At 35.3% G+C, this 19,328-nt stretch overlaps 1 protein-coding gene across 1 annotated transcript; it reads right to left on the bottom strand.

Moving 5' to 3' along the window:
* Positions 1-7,438: 7,438 nt before the first annotated feature.
* Positions 7,439-10,802, bottom strand: LOC143563750 (ammonium transporter 1 member 2-like). The gene is made up of 2 exons (XM_077051224.1): positions 10,244-10,802; positions 7,439-8,506 (listed from the first exon to the last, which is right to left on the bottom strand). Exons 1-2 carry the CDS (start codon positions 10,749-10,751, stop codon positions 7,494-7,496), a joined length of 1,521 nt encoding a protein of 506 aa, XP_076907339.1. The 5' UTR covers positions 10,752-10,802; the 3' UTR covers positions 7,439-7,493.
* Positions 10,803-19,328: the final 8,526 nt, after the last annotated feature.

Genomic DNA, 19,328 nt, shown 5'->3' with positions numbered 1-19,328 from the left:
GTTCAGATACTTTAGGTGTTTCTAGAAACATTTCAGCATCATTTTTAGCATTATGATTCACAATTTCTTTAGCATTCTGATCAATTTCACCCTCTTCAATTTCATTCACCCTTTTCTTTTGAAATTCGAACTCTCCACCATTTCTAGCAACCTTAGACCAAAGTTTGTCCATATCAAGTTTTTGTTCATTTGCAAGCTCTGGAATAATGGTCTTATAAGCTCCTTCATCAAGATCTTCAGAATATATCTTGAAGGATTTAATCAGCTTTTCCAAATCAAAAAACCAGGTTGGACCATCAACACTGTTGAAGTGATTCTCATTGAACATAATATCAGAAGATTCAATAACACATATGTGTTCTTTCACATAAACTCTGTATGCCTTAGACTATGAGGAGTAACCAACAAAGAAGCATTCCAAGGACTTTGCTTGATATTTGTTCAGATAATCCTTGGTGTTCAAAAGAGAACAATTGCATCCAAAAGGATTGTGGAATTTCACAAATGGTTTTCTTTTGAACAAAATCTCGTAAGGACTCTTGTTGTGAGCTTTGTTGAGTAGCACCCTATTTTGAACATAACAGGCTGTGTTGATAGCCTCTGCCCAAAAAATAACAGGTAAATAAGCATCGGCAATCATGGTTCTAGTAGCTTCGATTAGAGTTCTGTTTCTCCTTTCAGCTACTCCATTTTGCTCAGGATTTCTAGGAGCACTAAACTGTTGAAATATTCCCCTAGAGACACAAAAGTCATCCATCACCCATTCTTGAACTTAGTCCCATTATCACTTCTGATCACCTTCACTCTCTTATCTAGCTGATTCTCCATTCTAGTCACATACCCCTTTATCAATTCAGTAGTTTCATCTTTCTTTGCAAAGAAAAACACCTATGTTAATCTTGAATAATCATCTGTGATCACTAGACAAAACTTCTTCTTTCCAATGCTAGGTACACTTACAAGACCAAAGAGATCCATGTGAAGTAATTCCAGCACTTCTTCAATTGAATTCACTAGCTTTGTCTTATGGTATGATTTGTGTTGTTTTCCTTTGATACATGAGGAACAGTTCACCTAACTTGAACTCCTTGGTTGGAAGACCAATCACATGTTCTCCTTTCACCAGTTTGCTCATGTTCTTCAGATTAACATGACACATCTTCCTATGCCACAAACTTGTTTCATTCTTAGTTTCCTTTTACACAAAGCATGATCCCCCCCCCCTTAGTATAGCATTCTTCATTCTAAGATCATATGTTTCCTTTCCTGGGTGCTATCATTATTATCATGTCTGGAGGTATCACAAACTCAGGTTTCACGATGAAGCAATTTGCATCATCAAAACCAACTTATACTCCATGTCACAGACTTCAGATATACTCAGTAGATTTTACTATAGACTCTTTACATGCAACACATTTTCAAAAGACACTTTTCCATTTGTAAGTGTGCCTCTTCCAACTATCTTCCCTCCATTTTCATCACTACAAAATGCAACTAGTCCTTCATATTTTTCTTCATAATTTATAGTTGATCTTCTATCACATGTCATGTGCCTGAAACATCCACTATCCATGTTCTATACATCATTCACTTCTATGGAATGTCCCTGCACACAAAGAAACAATTGGATTAGTTTTGATTTGAAGTAACAGTTTGCATTTCATTAATAGCAGAAACATCAATGTCAATTGAAACTAGATACTCATGCACAACTTCACATGAATCATAAGATTCATAACCATATTCATCTTTGTTTTCCCTTTCTTTAACCACACATGGTTCTAATACTGGTTCCTCCCTTTTCACACTGACTTTAGTAGTTTCTTCTTTTGTCCTCCACTAGAAGCCTCTTGGTTCAAACCCTTGCTTTAACAGAAACTTTTCATCAACATTTAATCTGCTTAACACCTTCTTACTAAACTTCTTAGACACATTGGAATTTCTTACACTTTCTTTGCCATATTCATTTAACCTTTCATTTAACTTCAACACAGCTTTTAATCTATTTTCAGCCTTAACACTATCATCTTCTGAATCTTCAAAACATTTTTCATTTCTTAAGTACCTCTCATACTTCTTCTTATATAGACCCAACTCCTGTCCACAAAACTGGTCAGGAATCACATACTCATCTTCATCTTTGTTCCAACATGAGTCTGTGTGGTGACCATATGTATCACACTTTTTGCACCACACTTTGCCTAAACTTCCAAGCTCTTGTGCTACTCTCTGTCATTACTGAATCTTTCACTTTAGGCACATTCAATCCCAGTGATTTTTGATCATATGTGCATTTATCAAAATCTACCTGAAGGGGTCCATACACATCAATCTTTGGCTGATCCTTTGCTTTTACAAACTTTATTTCCTTCAACTTCAATTGTGGACTGATTGATCGTGCTTCTCTTTCTGGACTTATTCTTCTTCTGGGCACAAATTCAAGATCTCCAACATCAAACAGCTCATGATTGGAGAATACTAGGTATATTGGTGGAAATTTTCCAACTCCAGTAGAGTTCTTGATCTTTGATTTCTGAGTCTGTGAGTCTCCACATAAGTCAAACACCTTGTGCTCAGCTCTCATCTTTTCATGATACTTTTTCACTTTGTTGAATACTTTGGTAATCTTGGCACCATTTCAGATGATTTCTTATTATTAGACTCTTTATCAACTCTCTTACCTTCTTCACCTTTGCTGCTACAGCTACAAGAGCTACACTCACTTGAGACATAATCCTTTGTCTCCAAACCTTTCTGTTTTACCCTTTTCTCTTCACCCTGATCATCTGATGGAGCTTTCTCATTTATAAAAATACACCCTCTTTACTGACAACCACATTCTCATAGAGACTTACAAACTCCTCTTATCCTCAAAAGTTGACTTAAACTGCTTCAAGTACTCTTCTCTACTTTCTTTGTCAACCTTCAAAGGATATTTGTCACAAAATGGTGGTGGTACAGTTTTGTACTTATCTTCTAGTTTCATCTTCTCAATTTTTCCTAGAATGTTCCTAGTTGACACAAGATTCTTCAAGAAGTCAATTTTTATGTGCAGCTCGATGATGTGTTGTAAAACGCACGTATTTTCCGCACCTTTTATCTATGTATTATATTATATTTTATATGTTTTAACTTGTTTTATATAGGTTTTACGTAAGTTTATTAATATTGTAGGTTTTGGGTGAAAGAAGGAAGAGAAACCGAGCTTTTGGAGTAGTTTACGAGCCTTTTACGCATACGTTTTCAAGTAACAACTCAAGGCCCGGCCCGTATGCATCATGGAGGCCCAAGTCTTACATTATATTATATTATATAAAATAAATAAAACCCTAGAGGCTGCTACAGATTGCGATCGGCAGAAAGAAAAGGAAGAAAGAAAAAAAAAGTTTTGTGTGCTAGGGTTTGGTGTTCTTGGCGGCTAGGGAAGGAAGAAGGAAGCAAGTGCAAGCCTCGGGAAGGTTATACATCAGTTTTTATAGCAAGGAGCAGCCCCGGAAACACCCGATATCCTTACATCTTTTTCATTGTTCATACACTTTTAGTTTCTTGCTTAATTGTTAATTTGTTTTGCAATTGTGTTAGAGATTGAAGTGTTTATGATTATTGTTGATCGTTGGAAAATTGTTAAGATGAATGGTATGAGTTTTATGATAATTTTATTGAGTATTAATGGCTGTCGAAAGATGATTATTGGCTAAACTTGTTAGTTCTACCTAGGGATGATGATTCTTGTTAGTGTTTGATAGGTTTTATGGATTGTTTGATTGATAGACTTGAATTGCTATTGTAAAGTTTGATTTAGACATGAAATAGGTTGTGTTTAAGGGCTGGAAATTTTGGTGATTCATTGCATAAACCCCGTGTATTGATTGATTAGTTTTGTATTGATTGATCGGTGCATTGTTTGATTCTAGACTTTGTGTTTAGGGTTTGTTTGCGGTAGGTACCACCGTAGGGTTTTTTTGCATGATTTATTGGATTAAGTACAGCGGTTAAACACCTTCCTTGAGACCGAGAGGTGATAGGAAGTTAGGGTTGTCTCATTGCCTTTGCATGCTAGAATAAGAATTGCGCGAGAGCGAGTTTGTTTCTTGTCAGGTTTAGGTGTTTTGAGCGACTAGTTGATCTATTTTGGTTTATGTTGAATTGTTCCTCTATCCTTGGTTGTGTAGTATTCATTACCATTAGGGTCGAGTGTTGGTGAGACCGAGAGGTGATCCTTCATTAGAACACGTTAGCAATTATTTCCCGGTTTGGTCGTTTTAGCCGATTTTGAGTAGTTAGGGTTTGTTAAGTGAGACCGAGAGGTAATCCAGTGAGCCCGAGCGATCCTTAGTCGTGTCATCTGTAGGAACCGGTGTCTAGATATCATTTAATCCATTAGCTTGTTAGGCCTACAATTTGATTCAGACCTAGGTAGACGTTTTTCTCCATTCGAAGTCAACTTAGTTAGTTTTCCGTTAAGTTTTCTATTTTTGGTAAGTTTTGTTAGTCAGTTAAGTTAGTCCAGTTAAGTATTTAAAAATCAAAAATCAATTAATTATTATTCTAAGGTAGGTCTTGTCTAGGGTTAGTGATCTTTAGCGTTCTTACGTGTCCACGTGTTCGATACTCGGACTTCCTAGGTCTATACTACTTGCGATCGGTACACTTGCCGATTGTGTGTGGTTTTAGGATTTTCGTTTTAATATTAAAGCTTAGTTGTGAGGGTTATTATTATAGGGTTATTAGACACACATCACTCGATGTTCTTGAACTTTTCTTCAGTATACATCTTCCTCATCCCTTCAACCTCTAGATTCAGTCTTGACTGAGTTTTGTAACTTTCAACACAATCTTCTTTCAAACTCTTGATTTGGTTCTCATAAGTTTTCTCACTCATATCATAGACATTAATCACCACATCCTTTCTGCTACACTCACTCTGCCATTTTCCTACTTCCATTTTCAAATCATCAATTATTAGTAACAAATCAGATATTGAAAGTTCAAAAGGTACCTATGAACTTGATGCTGCTCCTCCAGTTTCATTAATCTTTTCCATGTAGGCAACATTGGCCTTCTCCATTTCAGCTACATGATTACTCCCATCAAATTCACCATCTTGAGGTACCATCGTGATAGCCACATTCCCTTGATCCCTCCCTAATTGCTTCCTCCATCTTGCCACCTATTCTGGTTGGTCTGTAGTTGAAGTTGATTGTTTCTAGGTTGCTGCTGGGTCTGTTGTTGTCTTTGCTGAGGATAAGGATTTTGGTTCAATGGTTGGCTTCTTGGCTGGTAGTTCTGTTGGTTCTGATTTTGATTTGATAAAAGTGAGTTTGATTGACTTGGTTTCCATATTGCCTAGGAAGATTACACTCCCTAGCAAAGTGCCCCTGTTGCTGATAGTTGAAGCAGATGGCCTTTGACTTGTCAAAACCGATTCTATCAATAGGACCAGAGAGGTTGATCTCCCTGTCCTGTTGTAAAGTCTCTTACTTCTTACTGCTAGCATGGCAGCCTGCCACTTTAAATCAATGTCTTCCACATCATCAGCATCAATTTGTTCAATGTCTTCTTAAACCACACTTGTATGGATTAGATTCTTAGCCACAAATGCATTAAAAGATTCAGTGAACATTGAAAACAGCCTGATATTCATTTCCTTGGCTTGAATTGTTTGGAAGATATGGAGGTTGTCCACTTGCAGTTGATACATTTTCATTTACTTCTAGTATATGCATATTTAATCTTTGTTGGATTGATCCAGAAACATTAGTATACACTCTTGGTGTTTCTAAAGTCATAGAGTTGAAGTCTGATTCAACCATGCTCGATGCTTTACTTAGAACATAATGATATCACCCTTTATTGTATCCATGCTTGACCCACCAAAATACTTTTAAACATTGGTTTAAGCTTTTAGATAGATCAAGTGTTTGTTCGGATAGAAAACTGTGCTTGATGAAGAACATCCTTGCTCGACGAAGTGTAGCTTGCTCGAAACTTTCAACATTTATAAGAATTCCAGAAGATAATCTTACATGAGTAAGATATCATGCTCGAAGGTCCAAGCTTGCTCGAGTTCCATACTTAGCCATTTTTTGAGGAGGTTGAGAAGATTGCAATCTTCCTAGTCACTTTTATGACCCAGCAGCATCTGAAGAGGGATTGTTATGATGTTGCATTTATGATGTTTTATGTTATGTTTAAAGCCAAGATTCGAATGTTTTGTAATGAATGGTTGATGTTTTTGTATTCCGTGAAAAGTTTTAATTCACTCTGATATTTAGAACTGTGCTTATGAGTAAATCCAACACGCCAATGTAGGGCTCCAGGGACTGTGGGCCTTACATCTGGGCTCCTGTTGATTACAAGATGGGCTCCTTTTGATTACAAGCTTTGGCCCATTTATGAATAAAGTCTTGGTCCATACTTTCCTCTACAGCTGGATTCGCTTCAATCCCTAACGGTTGAATGCTTTCACTTTTTAATGGTGTTCTTGGTTGAGCTGTAACATTCTATGGTTTAAGAAACACAGAACATTGAAGAGTCGATCAACAAATCATCAACTATGAAGTCTTTTTGTCGTTCTAGGGTTCTTCCCTTTATCTTCTTGTTTGATTTTGTTCTTCATAATCACATATCACTTGCGAGTAGTTGTTCTAATCTAGTAATTTTTTTCTTTATTATTATTATTATTACTTAAACAACTCTTGGTTTGAATAAATACATGGAGATCTTGATTCTATGAGAGTTTCCTCTCCAACGGATGGTATTTTCAGTAGCCAACACCCATGTGCTCTGTAATAGTTGATGATCAAATTAAACTCAGTTTTTGTCACATTTTTTTAGAACTATAGCTTTCTTGTATTTAGGCTACCGCACTCTGTAAATTTGGAGAGTCCCGATACCCTACTCTGGCTAGACTATGTACCGGGCCTACGCTGGCTTCAGAGTTTGGCTTGGGCGTTCCCGAGAAACCATACCGCCGACTGCCACTTGACAGCCGTTGTGCCACCACAAGAGCAAAACTCTCTGGCGTAACACATGGTGGGACGAAAACCCGAATGAATTCAGGATTTGAACTAACAACCTTTGCACAAGGCCTAGCTCAAATCCTTCATTGCCAATATCCACCCAAATATGACACAAGTGATATTCAAACTTGAGCCTACATTGAAGAACTCAAACCTCCTATCACTAGGCCACAAATGACTGATAAGTTCTTGTCACATTAATTCACATATAACATTTGAAAGTTTAATATTATTACAAACAATAACAAAAGTACAAAACAACAATAGAAGTCTAACAAAGGAATACTTATATTCAAACAAATCATCCCTAATAAGTGATATGTTAAAACACCATCACATTTGTCTGGTTGACCCGACAATAATTAATCCCACTAACACACCAAAGACCCATTTTTTTTCTCCATATTTGAAATTTCCAATTCTAAGTTAATTTACAAACAACTGCAATTTAAACCAGAAATAATAAAACTACACAACAATGTTGTTTGGTGATGGACTTGCACTTGATGGTTCAATTTTTCGCATCTGAAACCCAGGTGGCGGGTGCGAACTATTATCTTCGTCATGATAAACATACGCGAATCCACCATGTCGAGTCATATCCATTCCTTGCAGTTCATCTTCTTTTGAAACCCTCAACAACTTGAGTTTCTTCAAAATGTAGAAAAGTGGGGCCATGGTCGCGCTCACCCACCCGAATATCACCAGTATTTGGATGACCTGAGCTGCTAGTAACTTTCCACCACCGCCCATGAACAGCCCGTAAGGCCGCCCCGAGGCATACACCTCGTGAACGTATCGTTTCTTAGCAAACAAACCAGTAAATAATAAGCCCCATGCCCCACACCCACCGTGTAATTGGGCTGCCTCTAGTGGATCATCATACTTGCATTTTTCGGCTAGTTTGTTACATCCTATTAGAACCCAGGATGCCACGAAGCCGCAAACAATTGCGGCCCATGGCTCCACCACAGCACAACCGGATGTAATGGCGGCAAAACCACCTAGCAAGCCGTTACAAACGTCGGTCACATTCCAATGACCTACTAGTAACCGTTTACTAAATAATGTGGTTAGGGCCGCAGTACATCCGGCCAGTGTGGTGGTGACAGCTGTCCTTCCAACCGCACTCCATTGACCATAAAAGACATCAGAAGTATTATAGGATTTTGAGATTGTTAGAAAAGAACCCGGGTTGAAACCGTACCAACCGAACCATAAAAGGAATGTACCTAAAACTACAAGGGAGCCACTGTGGCCTCGTAAGGCCACGGATCGACCAGACCGGTCAAATCGTCCGATTCTTGGGCCTTCTATTAGCGCACCCCATAGACCGGCGATCCCACCCACCATGTGAACCACACCCGAGCCGGCAAAATCTATGGCTCCTGAATCAAACAGGAGGCTGCCGCTTGTTCTTGAGGCACTGGCCCAACCATCAGAAGACCATACCCAATGTGACACTATAGGGTATACAAAACCTGTAGTAATTTTATATAATTGTAAGTTAGTTGTATGTTATGTTTGATTATTCTTACTATTTTTTTTTTCTCATTTTATCTTGTCTCATTATGATTTTCTTTTGAAAGCTATAAATACATGCAAATATACATATAGTGTGTTTACATATGTGCATTTAGACCACATGTTATCTCCAACATGTTTTCTCAAACAAAATTTTAAGATATATACATTTTACTGGATTTATATGTTAAAATATATAGTAAAAAGATTAAAACGATTCCGTTTATTTTCTGACGTATTATTAAATCAGAAATTTAGACCCCTCATGTATATATACTTTCAACTTGTCATGCAGACTTTATAGACTGAATTAATTATTGTATAGGTCACAGATATGGATTCATTTCAGCTTCTCAATTAATTAACAAATAAATAAATTTGTATACATATGTCACATCGTTAAAATAAAATAACATAAACAAAATCAAGAAAAATAATCAGACACGCTGTCTTATAGCTATAATTATATTATATTAATTTTAAATTCCAACTGAAAACTAGATTTGCTGTTTAAAATATATATATTTCCAATTTTGATGTTGAATTTATAACAAGCTAGAGCCTTCACATTCTATTTATCAAAAATTATGAATGAGGTTTTTATAATTTAAGAAATGATTTAATGCATGATTTAATTAATTTACATTCTTTATATTAAATAATGTGAGCGGGTTTTTATAGTTTAGGTTGTTGTGACGTGTGAGTAAATAAGAGAGAAAGTGTAGTAAATTTTCTGTATATTTGAGAAGTTCATATAGTACCTTATAAATTTTTTAATATTTTTTTTAAAGTGGTTGTTAGTGAAAAATAGAGAAAGTGTAATAATAAAAGTGTAAAAAGTATTGTTTAATTGAACAAGAAAGAGAAAATATAGTGTTTTTAGTGTAATTATAGAGATAAGGATTATAAGAGGATGAGAGAAAAAATGCAGTGATTTTTTGTATATTTAAAGTATTACTGGTCACCTCCTCTAACTTTGTAATTTTGTTGAAAGTGGTTGTGAGTGAATGAGAGATAAATTGTAACGATAAAAGTAAGAAAAAAATATCATTTAATTGAAAATAAAAAAAGAAATTTAATGTTTTTTACTGTAATTTTGAACTTGAAGATAGGAAAAGAGATGAGAATACTCTTTATCTTTTAATACCTTCTTATCTTTTACTGTTATTTCTGTATATATAAATCCATATATAGTAACAATTTAAGTAAACAGTAAAAAACTAACACGTAGGCATCCAAACTCATCTTCACGAGGAGTTTTGATCTCCAAGCTCATCTTAACATCTAGTTTGACCTTAAACTCGTCTTCAATGATAAGTTTGGATGTTGCGTGCCATCCTACCATTGTCAGATGAATCTCATCATCTGTACATAAATCTATTCACAACAATAGGATTGGTGCGGGCTATTTCTAGAATTAAACAAAACGACAGGTTAATATAAGAATTTTTTTTAAAGCCATTTTAGGAATTTTCTCGTTAAAATAACATTAATTATAAAAAGCCAAGAAAAATAATTACACTACGTCTTATAGGTATATTATATTGATTTTAATTTCATACAGAAAACTAGATTTGCCGTTTAAAATATACATATTTCCAATTTTATGTTGAATTTATAGCACGTTAGCTTTTAATACCTTTTTCACCTTTTGGGTCATCTGTTAAGAATTAAAGATAAAACAGTTAAAAAACCTGTCAAGAAGGAAGAGTAAATAAGGTAAGCCACAAACTGAGTCCTCTCAGCAATGGAACCACTAGTGATACCGGCCGCCGCTATAGCAAACGCCCACTGGTACAAGAAGAAACTATAATCATAAGTCGAAGACGGTATCGATTTTAACCCGAAGTAATGTTTCCCGATAAACCCATTCGACGGTCCACCAAAGGCGAAAGCAAACCCGAAAACATAATAAGAGAGCCCTCCAGCCGCAGCGTCCAACACATTGGTTAGCATGATATTCATCGTGTTTTTGGCACGAACCGAGCCAGCGCATAGCATGGCGAACCCGAGTTGCATGGCGAAGACTAGGTAGGCGGAAAATAAGAGGTAGGTGTTGTCGATGGCGAATGTGGTGTTGGTGAATTTGTCGGACGTGGCGGTGAAGCGGTTGCATATGTAATCGGCTGCGGCCGTGGCGTTGGCCGCAAAGCCGAGGAGAGGGGTTAGCTCCGCGGAGGAGCAGGTGGGGAAGGATGCCATTGTGATGGAAAACAATGGAAATGGTTATTGAATCTTCAAGTAATGTAACGTTTTATTTTATAGAGCAACGGGAGTGGATCTTGATGTCAAAGTCAACGGTTTCAAATGACCCACTAGATGTGACAAATTGTCTCATTTAAAGTTGTGGATTTTCGGGATTACTTGTGTTGAATGTGTATAAACAAGATTTTATAAGTTTATTAGTTATTACTTAACGGAACTAGAAACATAAAAACTAGATTTAGTGGATTAGAAATATTTACTAGTAGGATCTGGAAGAACGGGGCATGTATCTTTCGGATAATCAGATCGAGTAACCATTTTGATTTTATACTTGCCGTAATTTTTTAAAACTAATCGTATACCAGAATGATTGTTCAGGTTATTTCAGTTTACCCATCATATTCGAGTTTGTTTTCCATCACCAATTCGGAGAAAATAAGTATCAAAATATGGCAATAAAACATGTATGAATAATGAATTCATGTGATTGTTAGGAAGGAGGTTATGTTACATTGCTTCTAAATATAAAACTCCATTATTATAATATATAATATAATCTATTTAATGAAAATTAAATAAAAGAATATCTAACTTTTCTCAACGCATTCATAACCTTAATTCTAAGTTTTCATGTTTTTTTTTCTCTTTTCCCGTAACTCATGTGATCTTTAACTCTACTTCGGAGTTACATATTTACTTTGTCACGAGACTTACCCGCGCTTCTCTAAACCTTCATCTAAACGATGTAATCAATTTGTTTTAGTTTCTATTACAAATTCTCAATCTTATTAGAAGGTGCATCATCTTTGTAGCCACTAACACGTAATTGTATTCAACCTATATAATCTGTTATTGTATTAACTTTTCTTCTTACAGTATTGTTGGTTTCATTTATTATTGATGATATACTACCCAAATTCACAAGCTTGTAAATGAATTGATTGAAAGCGTTAATAAAATATCCGAAGTCATAAAGTATAGTAAATCTTCCTCTTTTAGCCATACTAATGACCATTGACAAAAAGTGATGGGTCGTTCTCCAATTATGGAGTCTTGGCCCATGCCGACCTCATTTATATCGTGGAAACTTCAAACTTCCATTGTAATAATTAAACAACGATCTAAGGCTATAAGGCCATGTTAATTGGAAATGATATAAGTTGGAGGGATTTTCTGATATGTGGTTAAGGGGATGATATGTAGGGCAGTGTTGTAGCCCACAAATCGGCCCACCCTCCAATACTTAATCGCCACGTTAGCATGTCCACCACACAACCCGACGACAATATGTCGCCCCCCTTCCCCCAACTTATCCGCCAAGGGGCAGTGTTCTCGCTCTAGTTGCCCCTTATCGCCCTATATTTGCCGCCTACTACACACTGCCTAATTACTTAGCTATGTGTTTCGGGCGGGTTTGGCCGTATACCGCCCTGCTACACAGCGCCAGGGCGCGCGAGGTTGGACGAGGTTCGAAAGATGGGCGGTACGAGGGAATTTGGTGGGTGCCTTCCTTTTAACACTAATATTACAGTTCCAAATAAAAAAAATTTATTTATTTATTTATATAACTCACTTTTTTCTTCTTCTTCAGCACACATGTTCTTCTTCACATCCAACAATCTTTTTCTTTTTAAAAAAATCAAATCCTCAACTTTCCACAACCATGAATCCAAACTCAAACCCGACCTTAAGCCAAAGCTTGAACACGAGCTCGAACCAGAACTGGATTCCAAAACCGAACCTGTGGGATCAGTCGCAAATTTGGTGGTCTTAATTACTTTCAAACAACAACGACCCTACTAACCCTTTCTTTTACAACCAACAAGGGTTTTATTAACCGCTGAGGATCTATCGCATCTAGATTCGGCTATGTGTGCTTATTTGAAGGGAAAAAGAGGTAAAAAAATCCTAGCCATATATACAAACAAGAAAGAAGATGATGATGACAAGTAGATTTATTTTAGTTAATTTATGTTATTTTATGTTTCTATTAGTTTTTATGTTTTTTATCTTAATTTTAGTTTAAGTATTGTTATATTATTGTTTGTTTATGTTAAGAAAATTACAAAATACAAAACAAAACAAGTTTGGGCTTCGAACCACAACGGACAACATGGCATAGGGGATTCGAAGCCCCTAGGTCCACGTGGCAGTGAGCTGGCCATGGCGTGACATTGTGGAGGGGTTTCGAAGCCCCAGTTACAACGCATAGCTTTAAGGAGGTGGCGGTGGGTGGGTACCCGATGTCGTAGCCAACCCCCACTCACTATCTCGGGTATGTTTTATGGGTGATACAACCCAATAGTGCAAAACCCCCAAAAAAAAAGCACCATTGTAAGAGCATTCATGTAACAAAAAATCACTACTTATTAAAATATGCCTCTCATTTAAAAAAAAGGGACATTTACATATTTTCCTTTCCTAAAATTTGAAATTACATATTTTCACAAACCATGCTTAAAGAGCATTGTACATTTTGCATTAAAAACTTATATTTTGGAGAAATATGTAACTTCAAAGGTTAGGAAAGGGAAATATGTAAAAATCAAAAAAAAAATAAAAAAACATAAAAAAAACACCACACATCTTATCCACTATATCTATCTCTATATTCTTTTTTTTTTCTCTATATAATCATTTACAACTTTCACTACTTACTATTTTGTCTATTATATTTTTCATCTACAAATTCTAATAACTTTTAGAAAAATCACGTTAAACGTTAAACGAGACTAAACTCGGCTCAAACTCATAGTATACTAAACCAAACATTATAATTGATATGCGTTTAATTTCTGTGTAAGTCTCAATAACTTCATCCAAAAAAGCACTTCACTAAACAAAACATCGACCGAGTTCCATTTATTTTGTTGACTTTGACCTGTTTGCAAATTTGCAGCAAACTTGACCTATATTAATATCAATTTTCAATCCAACTATATAGCATACCAAATTTCGACTCTTCAGTGAAAAAGTAACATCAACAACGGTTCATAAATAAAGAAATTTAGCTAATTATCCACATAAATGCCCCTTTTGCTAGTTGTCCAAATATTAAAAGAAAACTAAGATTAATGCTCATTATTAAGAGGAAAGAGAAGTTAAAACAAATAAACTTATATCAGCATGAACCCATTGGGGTACCACTGCTGATACAACATGTGTAGATTTAAGTCCATTTTGACCGATCCAAGCACGTCATACACCATTTGCAACCAACCATTTTGATTATTTCAAAATGGGCGCAAAAACACTGCATTGTAACTTAAAAAGAAACTTCACTAAACTGCACTTGTAATTATGAATGACTCGTATTAGCCTTGTAAATATCTATAACCTGCTGCTACTAGTGAAGGTATAAAATACCAAAATTACTCTTAGGGTCACCCTGTCGTCTTAAAATTAAAATTCCAAAAATACCAAGAATGATGTTGTTATCTTTTGTATATTATGTATATTAGATATTGTGTCATCATCTTGCCAAAAAAAAAAAACCTGGAACTAACAAACCAACTAAAATGAAGCAAGTAAGAAAACCATAACAATCCTCATCCAATTATAAAACGTAACTTCAAAAATATATTCACATGGCTTTTGTCCTATAAGTTCTTATCACATGTTTGTACACAACACAATCCAACAATAGGAGAAACAATAATATACATTACTTCAAACTGCTATTTTCATTGCTGCTACTTAATTGCTATTATCTCATCAATCTTAAGTTTTTTGCAATCTAAATTTATCCAAATTACCTGACTTTTCTACTACTTGTAAATCAAGTTATCAAGAATCACTATAAATAATAATATTAAAAACGAATTACAAATTCAATAGAAGCATAAATGAGAAAAAACTAGGGATGACAAATGTGACCTATTGGGTTGAATGTGTTATAATAAAATATATATAATAGGTCAGAATGGGTCAAACTAAAAAAAGAAAAGGATTGAAACGGGTCAACATTTCTTGAGTTTCTTTTAATGAAACGAGAAAAACGGAGGAAACTTTTTAGTTTTTTTTTTTTACTTTTTAGTTTTTGATTTATATTTCGAATTATGATTTTTTAATTATCTTTTTTTTGAATTTTTTAATGAGGGGTTTCTGAAATCTCAACCCATTTGGACCCATTTCAAAAACCACTCATTAAAAAATTCAAAAAAAAAAATTAAAAAAATCATAACTCGAAATATAAATAAAAAACTAAAAAAGTAAAAAAAACTAAAATATTTCCTCTGTTTTCTTAAAGGAAAAATAAAGCTCTCCCAAGTTACACAATTGAAGACAAATTTGTTTCATTGTTAAAAATCACATTAACTGCTGCAATCAAACACATTAACTACTGCAAATCACATTAATCACTGCAATTCAAACAAAGAAATCACAAGAACAAATCACATTTATTATGTTGCAATACAAACAAATCACAACTGCAATCAAAACACAAATGCAGTAGGAGGTGATGCAATACAAAAGAAAAAATTGCATGAACGTATAGAATAACAAGAGCTGCAGAATGATACTAACGTCCCTTTAACATGTCAAAAAAGTACAGTTACATAGATAAGCATAACAAAATTGCAGCTTAAAGCACATTATCTGAAGCAACCACACACCCAAACAAAGCACATTAAATTGCAGTTTAAAGCACATTAATTTCAAACAAAGCAACATTTCAACAACCTCTAATTAAAAACAAAATAAGACCAATATCCACAAGGCCACAAATTGAATTCCATGGAACCCAAAAAATATAAGTATGAGGTTAGACAATGCCACAAAATATTAGTACTGATGTAGTAAGATTTCCATGTAACACCAAAAAGGGGAATTAGATTTCCTTGTAACACCAATATATTTGCACTAGTGTTCGGCCTTATAAGCGATTATCTCAAGCACGACTGCGCTTCATTATGATTTCCCTTTGAAGTTCCTCAAAATATAGTCGCTGGAGTTCTGTCATACACTCACATCCAACATCCTAATCCGTTGATCGGATTCATTCTTTGCAAGCTACACTTTCTCAGCTTCAATTCTCAACTTTTCTGCCTTCAACCTCATCCTTTCTTCTTCAGCAAGTCTGTCATACTCCATCTTCTCGGCAGGTGATAAAACTCTTTCTCTTAAGCCCATGACTCCTCTAAAAGTGTATACTTCATCTTTTTGAGTTCTGTAAATTCCTCGATTTGCTCACCTTCAATTTTTCGTGATCGTTTTGCATATTTCCTACCTAGTGGTAGATCCTATTCGTGACTTCATTTTCAATTGCATTCCCTGCCTCGGATGGGATTGTTGTTGGGGTCGAGGATGGGACCATCGTCCTCTTTTGCTGTAAGTCATCCTTTGCGTCTCGTAAAATCCACTTAGGTTGGTTCTTTAATAGGTTTCAATAATGCTCGAACGAGAAGTTGCATTTTTCTTGTTTATGGTACAAAAAATTCGCCTTATCAAACTTGCATTTAAACAAATAAAATGCATGATAGAAAACAAAATAAGTATTTTTTTTATGTTGGTTTGGACTCTCTTTGCTTTATTGACACTTAACCTACCCATTAAATGCAAACATAATTTGATTTCATGACCCAACTTTGACCCTAACCGTCTTCTTTAGCGGTGAAGTTCACACCCCCTTTTGATTTCTTAACAACGCTTGAATTTGTGGATAAGGGTGCAGAGTCGCCAAGGCTCACAATAGAATTCCCACAAAGAAGGTTGGTGTAGGATGCACCTTGATCTTGTGAATCCTATGACATTCATCATTTTTCGATTTGTATTTGTATTCGTGAACCCAACCCGGTGGATCGTTTCGATGTATTATTTATCATTAATAAAGTATTCCCGACGTTTAATGTTCAACGTTGTTCATTTATTACTATATTTGATATGTTTACAAAATCCCGAGTCTTCTTGTTAATCGAGCCTTACGGGTTAAATGCGTAATTATCCAAAAATCATAAACATTCAACATAAATTATAATATCTAAAAGTGCAAGGGCCATTCCTGTTTTTTAGAGTTTTAGTTAGGATCAAAAGAAGTTATAAACTCCAGGGGACTAAACTAAAACATTTAATTCAAATTATATTAATTTAATATAAAATTACCCAAACCTCCCCCCCTCCCCGTTTTTCCGGCCCGGCTTCTGGCCATCGGAAAACGGTTCTGGCCACCACTAAACACCTCTAAAATATCATTCTTCGACCCATTTAATTTTATTAACGTCTTTAACCATCAAGATTGTAAAATAATCAATACATTAATTGAGAATTAACAATCGCTAAAACACCGTATCCGTTGTACGACTCGCTGGATCATCCGCCGCTATCAAGTCAAAGCAATTAACGCTTATACGCTCCACCAACTAGTACAAATATGACTCTAATCTCGAACTAAAATCATTCACAAACTCCTTTCACTCTAACATACACTATATCAATCCGTATATTAGCTTTGAAGTTCGGCTCCAGCGAGGTCTCTTTCTCCTTCAAAACAACACAATATCGGGTAATTAACATATGCATTTTTTTAGTTTTGATCCAATAAACAAAACCCCTAATCTAATTTAATCGAACATGGAACAAATTCTTCAATTTGAAATCTAGGGTTCCAATTGAAGAATATGACTCTGAAGAAGTTAATATATTCAATATTTATAATATCTTAAACTGATTAGTTTCTTACGTTCTGATTATGGCATACACGAGACCCGGGTTCGAAACCTGGGTCAGTTTTTAATTATTATTGACTTATACTTGTTTTTTGTTAATAGTTAATATAACTTAAAACTAATAATATATTTAAGTATTAAAACCCTGCCTTTAACGAGAGTTATCCCTGGATCAACTGGTTATCACCTTGAACTCGTATCCCGGGTTGGAAACACGGGTCAGACACTTTTGTTTTTAAGTTTATTAATCTAATTAACCTTTACTAATTAAATTTAATCAATTAAAAATCATAATAAAATTATAGAAACCATTTTAAATTAAATAAAAATTATATAAATTAAATATAAAATATACTTCGATACTTCATACATGTTTAATTGTTATGGGCTAGAAATATACCATTTTAAGTTCATTAATCTAATTAACCTTTACTAATTAGAAATTTTCCAAACATTTTTTCCCTCCTTCGCTAATTATTCTCTGCTCGTTCCTCCTAATCATAATATGCTCGCTCAATATCAATCGTTTATAGCCATTATCTCTAACTCTGACTTGATAAGAAATAAAAAACGGATTTCCGATGACCGATCGTGGAATTAGGGTTTCTATTATTCATCTTACTTATCGATTCACTTGTTTGTGTAGGTTCGCAAATTGTCAAGGAAAAGGTTATTGAAGACGACTTTATTTCCTAACTACTATCGACGCTATATTATATCTTCATCTTACTGACTATTGCTTTTATTTCTAAGATATAATGGCAGTAAAATTCGAACCTAAGTACAATATGTGCGCCCTTCTTGGAGTGAATGATGAAAATCAAGAGTTGGAACTGATGATTAATTTTCTAAGCAACTCAAATCTCATATTTGCCTTGATAAAGAGCCTAATGCTATACAAGAAACATCTGAATGATTTCTGGGGTTTAGCTGAATATGTAGATGACATAAGTGGAAGCAGGATAGAGCCACTGTACTTGGGCAGGAAATTGAAGTCACTAAACAATCAATAAGAGAGGCTCTATAATTAAATGACAATCATGATGTGCAGCTCTCTTTCTCACAGCTGAGGCTGTTGAGGATATTTCCAGAAACCATGGGATATCAAGGAAATATCCATGAAGGGAAGTTTCAGAAGGGAATGTTTCCCATGATATACAGGTTTTTGATTCATCATGTTATTCAAAGCTTATCATTCAGAAGAGGCACATGGACACTATTGAGCAGGGAATTGGCGACAGCCACGGTGGCCATCTTATACAACCAACCGTTCAACTAAATGCATGTATGTTTTGGTGCATCTGAGCTTGTTCTAATATAGCGGGAGATTGTTGAGTCGGATATTTGCTAAGGATGATTGGAATCTTCTCAACCGCCGCGGAAAAAGGCTATGTATGGACTTCGAGCAAGCTTGGACCCTAGAGCATGAAGATAACTACCTTGAGCATGATATCTTACTTATGTAAGATTATATTATGGAATTATTCTAAGTGTTTAATGTTTTGAGCAAGCTACACTTCTCCGAGCAAGAATGTTCTTCATCAAGCACAGTTTGCTATCCGAGCAAACACTTGATATATCCAGCTTAAACCAAGTCATTCGAACATCTGGGTGGGTCGAGCATGGACACAATAAAGGAAGATCTCAATATGTTCTAAGTAAAGGCTTCGAGAATAGTTCAATCTCGAGCATGTTTCAGTACCCGAGCATGCTTGAGTTGTTCACTATAAATCCTAAGGAAAGACTGAATAGATCAAGGAGAACATGTTTGCTCGTAGGACATATTCGAGCAAAATTTGAATGTGTTATGAAGATTGAAGTCTGCTGGAGTAGCATATTTTCTAAGGAAAATATTTTAAGGAAAGTCTTCTCAAAGACATGTTTTGAGCATGCTGTGCATTACAAAGTC

The sequence above is a fragment of the Bidens hawaiensis genome, unplaced genomic scaffold (genome assembly GCF_021521415.1).
Source record: "Bidens hawaiensis isolate Kalapana, Puna unplaced genomic scaffold, B.hawaiensis_p1.1 tig00021514_1, whole genome shotgun sequence".
NCBI lineage: Eukaryota > Viridiplantae > Streptophyta > Magnoliopsida > Asterales > Asteraceae > Bidens > Bidens hawaiensis.
The sequence above is the reverse complement of the archived record's forward strand: the minus strand, read 5'-3'. Positions and strand labels throughout refer to the sequence as shown.

Excerpts from the sequence above, each read along its gene's own strand:
- LOC143563750 (XM_077051224.1), bottom strand. The coding sequence starts at position 10,751 with ATGGCATCCTTCCCCACCTGCTCCTCCGCGGAGCTAACCCCTCTCCTC. Across the intron at positions 8,507-10,243 it reads TTACTCTTCCTTCTTGACAG|GTTTTGTATACCCTATAGTG; the intron begins GTTTTTTAACTG and ends AAATTACTACAG.